Here is a 15,650-nt window from a genome sequence, read left to right on the forward strand (position 1 = left end):
GATGAGGCACGATAGGATACCTCCTCCCTCGCTCACCGCGGGCTGTCACAGTAATTGGCGGTTGTGCCACTCACGCAGCTTTCTAAGGCACCTCCAGGCTCCCTGGAGCCCTTTCTCTTTCTCCTTCGGGAAAGCGGGCTCGGTAGCCCCAAAAGCCTGCCGGAGTCGCTGACAAACGACCAGGAGCCGGGCTCGGCAGGGGATTGCTTCTGTCTGGGGCTCGGCAGAACCTGCGTTCGTGTCTCGCGCGCACTCGCTCCGCGTTCTCCTAGCCAATCCGGCGCTACTCGCGCGCCCAGGAGCGTTCCCCGGTCCAGTTTGGGCTGGGCCGGCTCCTTCCCGCTCCCAGCACTTCGCAACCGAGCGCTCACTCCTCCCCTCACTCTCCACGAGTTCCACGATTCGCTGTGTAGCTCCGCCCCTGGCCCGAGTCCACCCCCGCAATCTCGGGAGCTTGTGCTCTCCTTTCCCCTCAGTCTCCTGCCGGCTAGCCGCGCTGGGTCTGGCGCTCTGCAGAGCGGCACGAGTCTCTTCCGCCTCGCTCCTACGCCTCCGCGCGGTCTCCCTGGGCAGCCACCGCGTCCCCCACCCGCAGCTCTTCGCCTGCGACCCGAAGTCGGGGTCCCGCGCCCTGACTCCGCCCCCCATCCCCCAGCGGACTCGCGCGCTCGGGGCCCGGCCTCTCACTCTCGCAGGCCGCGGAGCACTCGGCCGCCTCCCCCTCCTTCCCTGCTCGGCTCGCGCTCCCCGGGCGCTCTCGCTCTCGAGCTCTCCAAAGCGAGCGCGCTCCCGGCCCGCGCGCTCCGGGCTCTGGTTTCTCCCGGCTCCTGTCAGTGCGGTGACTGCGCTGGGAAACATGGCGACCGAGGGAATGATCCTCACTAACCACGACCACCAAATCCGGGTTGGAGTCCTCACAGGTAACCGGGGGAGGAGGTCCAGGACCGCCGCGGCCGCTGTCCCCGGCTTGCCTCAGGCTTCTTGCCTGTGATGACCCTTCTCTGCGGCCTCGGGAGAAGGGAAGGCAGAAGAAGGGGACCGGGGGAGGGGGGCGGACGTTTTTACAACCGCCGAAAGGTGCTGGGAGGCTGGGGTGTTCCCGCGGGGTCCCCCGGGAGCTGGGCCGATCCCGTCGATGTCAGGCCCCAGTGCCTTCGCAGCCGAAGTCCTGGGCCCCTGGGGACCGAGGGGCCGGTGCGGCGGGCGCTGCGGGGCTCCTGGCAGGCGACGGGATCCCGGCTCCGCAGTCTGAAGCATGCCGCTCTCGGCTGGCCCGCGCGCTCCCTCGGCTACTGCTTGTCCCAGAGAGGGGGGAAATCCCTTTTCCACCCCCTCCCTCTTTTCCCTTCCCCCTACTTGGGCGGCCCCGCGCTGCCCTAGCAGTGCTTTCGCGGGGCACCAGCCACAGACGACATGGATGTTCTTTAGGCGAAACTCTGCTCGGTCTCAGGCTGCCCCTCGCGATCCGGGAATCCCCTTTGCCACCCATGGGACACTCTTCGTTCCCCACCCCGGGAGGTGGAGATCGGCTTCCACCCGGACCTCGGAAAGTGTTTGCATTCTGCCTTCCCAAGTGGAGGGCCCTCTGCCCACCTCTTCGTTTTCTTAGAGGGAAGGCTGTAGCCTGCGACTGGGGATCCAGCCTTTCTACTTGAGAGGGAAGGATTCCCCTACTCGGGCTCTTCTGTCCCCCTCCCTTCTGGGACCTTCCCCACCCTCCCGAGGCTTGTGAGGAGCGCACTTTTCTCGGGTCGCGTTTCCCTCCCTCGCGGAAGCCGTGTGTGCTCTGCATGTCTGATTCCGTTGCGTTGTATTTGGGTAATATCCCTCAGTTCGGCGACAGGCAGTTGCTGCAGGGCATGACTTCTGAGATGAATAGCAAGCCGATTTGTAGGGGTTTCTGCTGTGGTTCTGTAGTTGGTAAGGTTTCTATGTAATTGAGTGGCGAGGTGGGGGTTAAAGAACTATATTTGGAACCTGAGAGCTTAGTTCGGAGGGAAGGAAATCCAAGACTTAACTGATTTTGGAAAAAGAAGCGATGTAGACGGGAATCCTCGTGTTCTCCCCCCTCTCCTTCCCTCCGCCCCACCACACACACACACACACACACACACACACACACACACACACACACACACACACGTCTTTTTTTTTTTTTTTTTCCCCTTGTCAAATTCTGACAGGTTGAGACGGTGCTCGAGAAGGGACTAAATTGAATGAGACTTGCTTTATTATTATTATTAGGCAGAGAAAAATCTGTTGATAAGATAAAGAATGCAAAGCTTAATTGGCTGCTGAGTTTTATGAAGATATTCGTGGTACCCCTTGTTCTCTTTTAACTAACTGGGTCGTCTTTCTCTGGTATTGTTTCCAGATGTTAATGGTAATTTATTGAATTTTCCTAATTGAAAGCCCTTGCGATAGTAAGCGACTTCACTTTCACTTTTCACTTTCATGCATTGGAGAAGGAAATGGCAACCCACTCCAGTGTTCTTGCCTGGAGAATCCCAGGGACGGCGGAGCCTGGTGGGCTGCGGTCTATGGGGTCGCACAGAGTCGGACACGACTGAAGCGACTTAGCAGCAGCAGCGATAGTGAAACTAGTCTGAATCTGTTGCAGGGAAGGGAAACCACCCCCCACCCCCACTATTCGAAGATGCGCTGTTCGCTTCTTTTGGTGCTGAAGCTCTTGCTTTGTGTGAAGATTCAGTTGTAACTCAGAAATCTTGGCGTTGACATTGCTGATTTTTAGAGTCTTTTTGCGGGGTGTAAAATTGTATACCGTATATAAGCCCTCAACTCTCACTTTAGAATTTAAAATTAATAGAGTAGTGAGAGTAAAGCTTAATAGAAACCAAAGTGTGTCAGCTGTCCACGGAAATGAAAGGTCATAAATGCTTTCAAGTTAAACCATAGAGATTTTTTTAAAAACTTTTTTTTTATTGTTTATTTAAGCTTTCTCTGATAGTTTTATTTAGTGAATCAGCTTACCTGAGTCAAGTGACATAGTAGATAGCTGTTGTACAGAATGCTTTGAAAGGTGCAGCCCTTATCTGTGTCTCTGCAGTCCAATAGGGATGACATTGATATACAAACAAATAAGCATTGTATGTAATTACTGTGCTGAAATTGTCTAAATAAATTACTTGTGTGATTGAAAACTAAATGTAAAAGGTATTCGTTACTCAGATGGATTAGGAGCAAATGTGATTACTTAAAGAGAGAATTTGTTACGTTTATCAGTGGTAAGAAGAAACTGACATTTTTAAGGGGAGTTGAAAGTCAGTTCAGTGGCAGCCTTATAAATGAATATGTTGCTGAGGTTGAGGCTCTTGAGCAGAATAAAAATGTAATGCAAAGGCCCTGGAATGCCTAGGTAGGATAGGTAGGTGGCACAAGCAGAATGTCAATGAGAGAAGATAACTTTGGCAGTGGAATTAAAGACAGTAGACTGTCAAACTATCTCATGAAAATGAAGTACAGTAGTTTAGGGGGAAAAGTGTGTAGGGTCAGGAATAAGGATATAGCTGAAGGAGTGAAAAGGAAGGTGCACATTTGGGAGAAATGGTAACAAGACAGTAGAATTTGGTGATAAAATGAGTATTTGAAGTCAGAAATAATTCGGAGAGATTTTTGCTTAAAATTATTGAAACAAATATTGTCTGCTATGTTAGAGCCTGGAAACATGGAGAAGAATCAGAGGAACAGCACCCGCTCTGTTTGTGAATAGTGGATTTTACTACAAATAGCTTAATATTTATGATCTTAACATGCCACACACAATGAAAACCTACAAAAATAAAACCATTTTGCACAATTTTGTCTTGTGTAACTTCCAAGTATTGGAATTTTACTATGTAAAATTATTCTTTACTGAACTTAAGCAGATACTATGATATCACACTTAAGAAAATTGAATTGAGGCCACACTTGAAACCATGTTTCTTGAGTTATAATTTGTGGCTCTCTTAAAGGTGGAGGGCTTGTTTTATAAAATGTCCTCTTCGTGTTTCATAATAGTGATTTTAAGTAATTTATCTAAGTGTTTTAGAGAGGTTTTACATATTTTAGAGGAAATACACACATTTTACAATATGTTAGTATTTTGGTGAATTGTGTTGTCATTTCTAAAACCTTTAATTGACTTCTTTGTGACATCTTTGATAATCTCTTGAAAGATAATTTTTGTACCATTTTGAAACTTTTCATTTTCTAGATGTTTTTGTAATCCTGTCCTGAGATTAAATTTGGGAAATATGGTACGCAGCTATTGAAACTATCAAATCGATTAACTGTTAGAATTTTGAAAGAATATAGTCGGAAAATATTTAGCAAAGGTATTTCTTTTTTGTATCACTATCTTGAATCATTCAGAACTTGGAAATCAGTATGATAATTAGTATAACATGGATACTTTAGTTACATTATTTTTTTGGTCAGGAAAAAGGGAACATTTACATAGGTTATCATGGAAACATTTTATGTTGAAGATTATTGTCCATCTGCGAAAACAGTATCTTTATTAGTAACTTTTTATGTTGATTTGTTAGAAATGAAAGTTATATGATCTTTAGTAATCTGAGATCTAGTATTTAATATATCAATTTCTGATGTTCTCTAAGACTAAAGGCAGTGTGATGATGAATAACATGAGGCAAGTAAACAAGTATCTGTTGCTTTGAGACCAGAAATGAGATGTAGGACAGATGTAAGAATTTTTCTTTTTTCTTTTTTTACAACTTCAGTAGTAATTATACTTTCAGTCTTAACAATTACACAGCAGGTTCACTATATCAAATGTGTCACTTTTCACCTTTCTCCCCCTATTTCTGAAGAAGCTGTTTATTAGGGAAGTAGACTACTTCTACCTCTATAAGCTCCATGGAAACGTCAGGAAAATAGAGTACATATATGTTTGTGATACAGGAATAGATTATGCTCCATTGGCTGTTTAATATCATATTAGCTAGCCACTGCTGATGTTTGGTATGCCAGAGCACTTAGCTAAAGATAATAATCCATTACTTAAATTTTCACTGATAGTGACATGGATGAGAAAAAGAGGCAAATACTTAGGAAAGGGGATTTTAAAATCATGGTTTTGCTCTAATAATATACATTTTATTGCACTAAGTTGTAGATTTGTAATCAGTAAGAGATATTAGACATATATAAGACTAGATAATAGAGATTAGATGAAAGACTAATTATAAACTAGAAACTAAAATATTAGTTACATTTAGGGAGTATTTCAGTCATTTATAACTAAAATCAACATATTAAGAAAACCAGTTCTAAGCCAAGGATTTAATAATCATATGACTCTGGAATTGTTCGTTCATTTATTTCATTCCTCATGCCTATCTTTGTATATTATGTGTGTCATTATTATTTTCTGAAAAGCCCATTTATTGATAAAGATATATAAATATATCTTTTGAGAATAAATGCTGTCATTAAGTAAGGCAAATCACTAGCACAAACAAAATCTGTATCCTACAAAATGGAATTGTGTGTACTGTCAAGCATACCAATATTGATCTATATGACTTATTAAAAAGAAGCTTATTTCTCAAACTAGGTCATTCCTTCATGAATTTCTGATTGCAAGCAATGTATTAATGATTAAGAAATCATTACATTAGATACTGTTGAATACATTTAATACTATTACCTTTGATCAAAGACTTTATAAACTAGTAGTACACAAACTTAGTTAAGAGTTTTAACTGTATTAAAGATACTTATGATTATTTGACTTTAACTAGGGTATGTGGTGGAGAATCAGCAGCCTGTTATTGGGGAGAAAATGATGAATGAATCAGTTTTTCTCTTACTGGTGATAGATTCCTGGTTAAGGTGAATGGGGTGCTTTTTTGAAATAGTAAAATAGATAAAGTTTATACTTGGTAGTTGTAAATAAGATTGAAAAACTAAGCTTATTTGGAATTTGAGATGTTAAAATAAGGAAATCCTGAGAAAGCAAATAATGAAACCACAAGGGATATCTTCCTTCACATCTAGGTAGAGAAGAAAAACAGATTATTTAACTTGTTTAAAAGTAATTGGATCTGTTGTTAATATGAATAGCATGCAACGTTACTTAATTTTTGAGTGACCTCTCGGAAGAGCAAATGTCTAATGAGTAATTGTGATGTAGAGATTCCATCCAGGTGGTTTAATGAGTTTATAAGTGAATTTGTACTTAATCAGTTTAAACTGAGTATGTAGAACTGCTTGAAGATGTTGTAATTAAACAACTGCAACAACTTTTACAACAGTTTTGCCAGTAAGTATACATTTTGAAAAAAATGGAGTTAAATTTACTATGCTTTAAAAAATGTCCTCATTTGAGAAATAAAGGAGCAAGGAAATGTGAAAGGAGCATTACACAATTTGTGGCCTGTTTCTCCAAGTTGGGACACATGACATTGAACACGGATACTCTAGTGATTCTAAGCCTTAGAATCTAAGCTATGGAAACAAACATAATTCCTGAAATATCGATTTCCTGAAATATAAATTTTTAGATCAAAATTCATCTAAAATATCAATTTTAGAATGTAATATTTAAACCATTTTAATACTACAGTAAGCATGAGTAGATCAGGCACGAATGTAGAATTTTGAAGGAGCTTTTAGATAAAATTAAACTTCAAAGAAATTTCAAGTGAACCTATTATATAATTCCAGACCTCATTGTTTTTCTGTTATTGGTGCCTTGGTGAGGAAAAATTAAGGAGCGTGGGGCCATAGCAAGAACTCTAGAAGACTCATTATCTAATGTTAGTCTGGCCAGTGAAGTTCTCTCAGCTTTTCTCACTATTAACATGAAAGAGGCTCTTATGGCAATATATGTTTCTATCCTTTAGTATCTTGACTAGCTGGAAAGAGAAATGTTGGATAGCAAGCTTAGTTTTTTTGTTTTTTGTCTTTTTAATTAGAATCATCATGGGGGAGGGGTAGATTATATATTGAAAATACAAGAGAATAAGAAATGGAAGAAAAGATGAAAAAAATTCAGTGATTACATTGTCAGTATAAGCCTAAGGGAAAATATTTAGATTTTTTTTCTTTTAGAGGTTTTTGTGGTATCACTCACAAAATTAACAGTGGTTTCAGTTTTACATTTAATTTCAGACTCAGCTCACACTTCATTTCCTCAACAGAATCTTTCCTAGGAATTATTCTCTATGATGATGTCTTTGTTTTCTTGTAATGTTTATAAATGTTGCTATACCCTATAATCATGTACATGTGGGAGGCTGCAAGATGTAGTTTAAAGAAAAAAAAAAAAAGACTTTGGAGTCAGACTTGTATTTCAAACTCTGATTTGCCCTTTATTTTGGGAAGCTCATTTTACCTCTCTGAATTTCAGTTTCCTTCTCCAGAATGAATGTAGTGATGCTTACTTCACAGGGTTGTTAAGAACTGAGATAATGTATGTGAAAATTCTACCATATATGTCTAACTTGGATTATACAGTCAACTCTTTAAAAATGTGGAAGGGGTGAGTAGGGATACCATCACTTGCCCCTACTTCCCCCACAGTCCACAACCGGTAAGCTTTGTAGTCTGTCTTCTCTGATTCTCCCCTATCCAAGGTTCTGTCGATTGAACCAACCTTGGATCTTGTAGTACTACAGTACTTACGCAAAAAAAAAAAAATCCTAGGTGTAAGTGGATTGGTGCAGTTCAAACTGTTATTTTTCAAGTGTTAATTGTATACTCAATAATCTTCTTTCCTCTTCATATGCTATTTTGGTGCAATTTGCTAATAGCTTCATGTATAAACATCTTATTTAAAGTAGATTTTACAGTTTTTGAAACAGGTGATTGTGTTCTTCACTTCTTTGCCCTTTTGTTATAGGATCTATTAATGAAGTATTTCATTAATATTAATGAAATATCAATGATATTAAAAAAGAAAAACTAGATGGTGTGACACTTAGTAGTTTAGGAAACAGTAGCTCAGCAACGTTTAGATAAACAAGAACTTCACTATGATTACTAAAAAGATAGTTCAGGGTAAGTGGAGTGGGGTTTAGTATTTTTCCATACATTTATTACTCTTGACAGGATGATATCAATGATGTGTATTTGAGATATTTCATACTATAAAATTTAATATATTATTTATATAGTTTTATTTTTTCTTATGTGTTAATACATTTTCTGATTTTTATATAATTAAGTTGATGGGCATAATCTGTGTAAGAGTTATTTTAGAGTGGTTTTTTAAACTGTTATTTTAAAAAATTAAAAATTGAAATTATAGATGAAAGATTCTGAAAATGCTGTTATTTTGAAAGTTAATTCTGATAGACAAAAAAGCATAAAATAGGAGTCAAAAGTTCTACATCTTTTACCACTTTCAAGACAACTGCATTTTACCTTAATTTCCTTAGCTTTGAATGGGAGAAATTATGCTTAGCTTATCCAGTTACTGTGAGGGAGACAGAAAACAATGTATCCAATACTCAGTACCTACTATGTGCTTGGCTCTGTTCTACAGTGAGGGATACCACAGTGAGTAAGACAGACATAGTCATCCTCTTGGAGATTATATTTTAGTACCAACAGGAACACACAATTTAGTCAAGTTAGATTCTGACAAATCATGTTGCATTTATGTTGCATTTCGAGGAATAAAGTGCTTCTGTATTTTATTTGATGTGGATAAGTATAAGCACCAAAACTGTTTCATGTTAAACCATTTTTGATACAAATTTTTAAACCATTACATATTTTCTGCTTTCTAAGGTCGAAAGTATTGAACATAATTTAATTATCTTATTTAATCAGGTTTAAGTAATTATAGCTAACACCTGTCGAGTTTATATATATATACACATACATAGTTATATGGCATAAATATGTCCTGTTTGTGCTTAGCACTTAGCACATGTTATTTACTCTTTATAGTCTTTATAAGGAAATACATTATTCCTTTTTATTCTGCCTGAGAAATAGAGGTGAGATAACTTGCTTAAGGTTGCACCTGTAGCCCTGCCAGAATTCAAGGACAGGCCCGACTATACTCTGAGCAACTATATTTCTGTATTCTATTCTGAATTCCTTTTATTGTGGTGTATGGTACTATAGTTCTCTATAGTGTTTTCTTTTCTGCTGTGACTTTACACACTTGCCCCCTTCCCTACTTCTAGCTTCTCATCTGCAGTCAGTGGTAGGCTATGGATCATAACTAACCAGTACAACGTTTCATTAGGCCGATACTGTGTCTTTACAAAAAATTATCTTGCTAATATTACAAAAGACATTTTATATTAACCTGTATTTTTAGTTTTTTAAGATCAGCAATGCTCTAATCTCTTCCCATAGGACAGTAGTAGAGTAGCTGTCCTCTTGAGATAGGGCATGTATTCTCCAGTTTCCCACAATTCCCACTTAACCTGTTTGTTACCTGCCTTGCCTGGTAAGTGTTTGAGTTTGTGATCTTTACTCATATGTATTCTGTACCTTCCTCTTTTTTCATCATAGTTTGGACAACTTTTCATGTTACTGGAAACAATAATACAGGGTTAATTGAGAGTTACCAAGTATGAGATAATTTTCTAGAGCCTGCATAGAACCTATTAATTTATTTAATCCTCATCATAGTATCAATATCGCCGTTTTACATTAGAAGAAATTGTAGCAGAGAGAGATTAAGTAATTTGCTCAAATTACTGTAATAAGAGGCCACGTTGAGAAAAGGCCAAACTGAGTTGAACTGTTCCTAGGGCTTCCCTGGCAGCTCGGACAGTAAAGAATCTGTCTGCAGTGCAGGAGATCCGGGTTCGATCCCTGGATCAGGAAGATCTCTGGGGAAGCGAATGGCTACCCACTGCAGTATTCTTGCCTGGGAAACTCCGTGGACAGAGGAACCTGGTGGACTGTAGTCCATGGGGTCACAAAGAATCAGACGTGACTAAGTGACTAAGCACACACACACAGGCTGTTCCTAGAGTAAAGCTCTTAACCACTACAGTATATTCCTTGGCATTTAATAGTTCATAGAGATGCACATCTTTCTTTTTAATGTTTGTTATATATCATCATAGGTTTCACTATATTTAATCAGTCCTCAATTGATGGACATAGAGGTTTCTAATTTTTCATGTGTCAAATGCTGTAGATGATAACATGGTACATTTATTATTGCATATTTGTGAGTTTTTTTTAATGTAAGATTCATTACTGTAAATATAATATTTGGGTAAACAGTATCTGCTTTTAAAAATTTTGATAAAAATTACACCCTTTTTGGAAGACAAATTTGTACTAATTGTAATGAATATTTTCACCTTCATTTGGTATTATCTTTTTAATCTTTATGAGTTCTTTTGAGATACAACTCTTTCTTGAATTATATACATGTATTAGGAGTCCCGAGTTGCTCAGCAGTAAAGAATCTGCCTGCAATGCAGGAGACACAGGAGATGAGGGTTTGATGTCTGGGTTGGGAAGATCTCCTGAGGGAGGAAATGCCAACCCACTCCAGTATTCTTGCCCAGAAAATCCCATGGACAAAGGAGCAAAGGGGCCATGAGGGCTACAGACAGTGGTGGATGGGGGGTTTGGGGGTGTTTGGGGGTGTCACAAAGAGTCAGGACTGAACGACTAAGCACAGCACATGCATGTAATAGTAAGATCTTGCTAGTTTTTGCAACAGCTCTTTTATATTGCTTTATTTAAAGTTTTGTTCAGTTATGAGTCTTTAGTTTTCTTTTTCTTCAAATGATCCCTTCCAGTGTTTCCTAAGTTGTGTTCTAGTAGCACTTCTTTGGGAAATGTTATAATAGGTATGATATTAAGAGCTTTTATTGTGATTAAATAAATTTGAAAAGTGCTGTATAATATATCCCTCCTTATGGAGATTAACAGTATACTAGAGTGACTTCCCTTTCACTTTTCACTTTCATGCACTGGAGAAGGAAATGGCAACCCACTCCAGTGTTCTTGCCTGGAGAATCCCAGGGATGGCGGAGCCTGGTGGGCTGCTGTCTATGGGGTCGCACAGAGTTGGACACAACTGAAGCGACTTAGCAGCAGCAGCAGCAGAGCATATTAAAGATGTGAGGAATACTGCAGTTGTGGAGCCTGTTGAACATTATTTAGTTTAGTGTTGCCAAAACTTTTTGAAGATGGAATGCTGTTTCAAGACAAAGCAGAATTCTGTTTAACACTTCTTTGGGAAGTAATGGTCTTTGTCCTGAAAATGATCTTTTGGAAGTCTGTATAACACCTTTGTATTATTAATGTTTTAGTTTTTTTGCTGTAGAAATAGTGGTTTCCAACAGTAATCGCTCCTATGAAAATTAATTCTTTTTTTCTGGATTTGCCTTAAAGTGTGTATGTGTGTATTTCCCAGTTATCATCTCTTTTCTCTTCTTCTTTCAATATTAAAGGATTGGCTGAATGTATTATTTTATTCAGAAAATCTATGATAGCAGCAGCCAGTCTTGATTCTGTTACTACTGTATGGGGAAGGAACATTGGAATAAGTTCTATTTTGGATTTTTCCATTGAGTGTTTGGTATCATTATCTGTAAATATAAAGATGAAGAGATGCTTTCTAAAGTCTCCTTCAGGTCTAAAATCTTAATAATCTCAATCTCAGGAACATACCTCATGTTTACCATACTCTTCACTGCTAGTGGTCACGTTATCTACAGTTTGTTACTGACAGCAAAATTATTTATTTGAAATGCCTTCCCTGCTTCAAACAGGAAAACTGCTGGAAAAAGACACTGACATTCATACCAACTGTAAATGGAAATAATGTCTGTTACTTCCATTGCAGAGTATATACAGTTTTATTTCATTCACTGTCACATGCTACAGAGAGTTCATATTGCAAGACACTGAAGATTTAGAATACAAATTATATACATGTAAGTATAACAACTGATTCACACAGTCAAGCTTAGGCAGGTAATAGTGGTTAAGAGGTTTTGAAATAGTACCTTTTTCCTTTTAAATTTAAATTGTAGTGATATGCCAGAGACCTGGAAAGCAAAAATTAGCAAGCCCCACAAATACTATGATTATTTTGCTGTTAAATGTTTAAAATGAAGCTATATAAAAATAAGACATATAACTTCAATGAATAGTATTATGCTTTAGGTTCATGCCTGGGTTTATACCTGAGTTAAGTGAAGTTTTCAGAATTACTTCTGTAAGCTTCAATTTTCTCATCCCGTGAAATGAGGAATAATCCATTGCTTGCCTAAGAGGGTTGTTTTGGTAAGTGAAATAATAAGTGTAAATGTTGAGTGAGTGTGCCCACATAATAAATAATCATTACATGCTTGTTATATATTATAATAAATTTGAGTCTAATTACCATTACAAATATGATAATAGAAAGCAAACAGTGTGACATTTAGCTATATGATCCAATCATGATTAATTTTCATGCTGTTTTTCTGTTTTATCTTATTTAAGGAGCATCATTAAAGATCAATACTATACTGGGGATTTGCTTGATCTAGAGTCTTATTTTCTAGCTTAATTTTGGTGGTGTTAGAGTCAGAAGATGCTGTTTGTAGTGTGATAACTAAGGACAAATATTTGAGATTTTTGAGGCATAGGTTTAAAGTATATATGGGAAATTGCTTCTAATAGTCTCTAAGGCTTGTTAAGATCTGTAGAGAAAACTGCCTCTATATACAGATAGGTTCGTATTGTAGTTATGGGATACTATACTGTAGTTAAGAAGGTGGAAGAATTTTAAATGTTATACAGTGGTGTTAAATGTTAAGTGAGGCAGTAATATAGGATGATAAAGTGATAGCAAAATGAAACTATTTATATTAGATAATAGTTGATTTATAGAAGAGTTTTAATTGATATATAAGGAAAATAGTAAACCCCAGGGACAGTGAGCCAAACAAAGCCTAGACTTTGCTGTGTTTGGGTTGACTAGGGACATAAGACAAATGAATATTGTATATAAAAGGTGAAATATACTTTATAAAGTACTAGATACCAAAAGAAAATCTATAAAATTTAAAGCATTGTCAAAGATGATTTTAGGCAGGAAAGTTTGAGAATCATTATGTCGATACTGGACTTGGATTTTCCATTTTTTTTCCTACAGACACATCTATGAAGCATTATTAATTGAAAAATTGCCAATTATGCATCATAATGAAACATTCATTCCTTTCTGATTTTGAATGCAATTCAGAAGTGGGTCCTATCTAATACATGAGAAACTTGAAATAAGGACCCTCCTATCCCCATAAGTAGGAACTTTAGTTAAATAGTTACAGATTTGATTTTATTACTGTTGATTTCCTGGCCTGTCATTTCTTATTAATTAATCTGTTAGTTTGACCATAGCCTGACTTGTTAACAGGCAGTGCAGTCCAATTCAGTAACTGTCTTAAGTCTGCTTGGGTTGCCATAGCAAAGTGCTATAGACTGGGTAGCTTATAAACAACAGAAATTTATTTCTTACAGTTGTGGAGTCTGGGAAGTTTAAGATCAAGTTACCATCAGCTTCAGTGTCCAGCGAGGGCCTACTTCATGGTTCCTAGATAGCCATCTTCTCTCTGTTTCCTCACACTACAGAAATGGGGAGGGGACTCTCTGAGTCTCTCTTTAACGGTACTGATCTCAGTCATGAGGGCTAGGTCTTCATGACCTAATCACCTCCCAAAGGCCCCACATCCAGACACCACTAACTAGGGGAATTGTTTCAGCATGTGAATTTGGAAGGCTGGACACAAACATTCAGCCTTTGGCAAATACGTGCCATGTGTTTTGTTAAGCTAAAGCTACTGAATGTTTACAGTGTCATCTTTTAGGTATGAGGAGTGGGTTGTAAAGTAGGTTTACAGTTTTAGTCATTTATGTATTAAAACACTTACCAAGCAGTGCATGACAGGGTTTACTAAACTTTTTCTGTAAAGGGCCAGATAATAAATATTTTAGGCTCTGCCAGCTATATGATTTATGTCACAGCTACTTAGCTCTGCCCTCATAGTATAAAAGTAGCCATAGATAATATGTAAATAAATGAGCATGACCATGTTTCAGTAAAACTTTATTTACAAAAGCAGTCGGTTGTCCAGGGTTGGCCCAAAGGCGCTATAGCTTCCCAATCCATGCTGAAAGACATAGTCTCTGTTAGGAAAGTATAATTTTAAGTTACCTGCATGTGAGTCAAACTTTATTTGCCCTGTAAACCACAACAACTTTTGTGGTTTAAAACTACAATTTAATGTTTCTCACATTTCTGTGAATTAGCTCAGTAGTTCTGCTTTACGTGGCATTGGTCAGGGCTCTGGTCTGTCTGCAGTCATCTGGAGGCTTGATTGGGACTGTTGTCCAGGGTCTTGGTTCTCCTGCATGTGAATTTCTCCACATGTCTGATTCATTAGCCTCATGGTGTGACGGCTGAGTTCCAACAAGTATTCCAAGAGCAAGCGTTGTGAAAGGAAAGAAACAGAGCTGCCAGGACAATTAAGGGGTAGGCTTGAAATTGGCAGAGCCTCACTTCCAACCTTATTCTTTTGATCAGAATAGTCAGAGGCTCAGCCCGGAGTCACTGTAGAAAGAGACTAGGAAAACTAGGAAGCACGATAAATTTGGGATCATCAAAATAACAGTCTATTGCAGGATTGTTTTGGTTGCAAGTGACAATTCAAATGGACTAGCTTTAGTAAAGGGGAAATTTATTGTAAGAATAATGGAGTGTCTTATTTCACAGAGCCTAAACATGGGATGTGGTGCTAGAAATTTTGGACCCAGGGTTTGAAGGTCCTCACAACTGTTTTTTGTTTTTGCTTCACTCTGTAAAGTAAGCTCCATTTTGTCTTACCACAGCTCTACCTTTTTCATAATGGAAAAAAACACTACCATTGACTATTCTTGTGTTGTTTAGATCTTCCCATTTCAGTCATTCAGAGAAGGACTGACTTTATTTTCCTGGTTGTGTTTCTAAAATATTTCAGGAAGAACTTTGTTCTGGACCAATCATCTGTGATCAGAGCATAGAGGTTATGTTGTACCAAATATATGGACAGGAGTAGGGTCAATTAACAGAAAAGGGATATTAAATATTTAACCACTAAGTAGTTTGCTTGCTTTCTCCCTAATCAACTATTTCCTGACATAAGATAATTTGGGGATTATTTTAATAAATAATTTGTTTCCCCATTTCAGGCCTGATTTGCTATTTTATTCACCTATCCGCCTTTGTTTATTTCATTGTTCTATTGGAGAACAGGCTGAATTAGTTCAGTATTTGAATATTCATTGTAATTTCTTCTTGCACTGAGTAGGGGACAGCAGCATTTAGTATCTGTTGTTTCACTTTGCCACCATTAACATAGAATCAGATATGAAGGTGATCTTACTATACTGTTATTCATTGATTTCTGAGTTTGATTTGAATGATATAGTTAGCTGAGGAAGTATATACTTCTGGAAAGGGTGTAATTGTATACAAGAATGCAAGGAACAGAATGCAGTAATACAGAATGAAATAAGAGCTATAATAGAAGTTCAAGCAGCAAACTGGGTGCACAGAGGAAGGAACAATTACTTTTGACTGAGTGGCTGTAGGAGGGGATGGTATTTTAAAGGAGATAGTGTTTGAGTGAGGCCTGGAAGAATGAATAACCCATCCTTGGGAA

At 38.4% G+C, this 15,650-nt stretch overlaps 1 protein-coding gene across 9 annotated transcripts in view; it reads left to right on the plus strand.

Moving 5' to 3' along the window:
• The first annotated feature begins 609 nt into the window (after positions 1-609).
• Positions 610-15,650, plus strand: part of GPHN (gephyrin) — a 538,037-nt gene continuing 522,996 nt past the window's right edge. For all 9 annotated transcript variants that reach the window (XM_019969080.2, XM_070796736.1, XM_070796738.1 and 6 more), the window contains exon 1: positions 610-920. In XM_019969080.2, coding sequence (XP_019824639.2) covers positions 857-920 — 64 coding nt within the window. In that variant the 5' untranslated portion in view covers positions 610-856. The remainder of the gene's footprint in view (positions 921-15,650) is intronic.

This window comes from Bos indicus, chromosome 10, assembly GCF_029378745.1.
Source record: "Bos indicus isolate NIAB-ARS_2022 breed Sahiwal x Tharparkar chromosome 10, NIAB-ARS_B.indTharparkar_mat_pri_1.0, whole genome shotgun sequence".
Lineage (NCBI taxonomy): Eukaryota > Metazoa > Chordata > Mammalia > Artiodactyla > Bovidae > Bos > Bos indicus.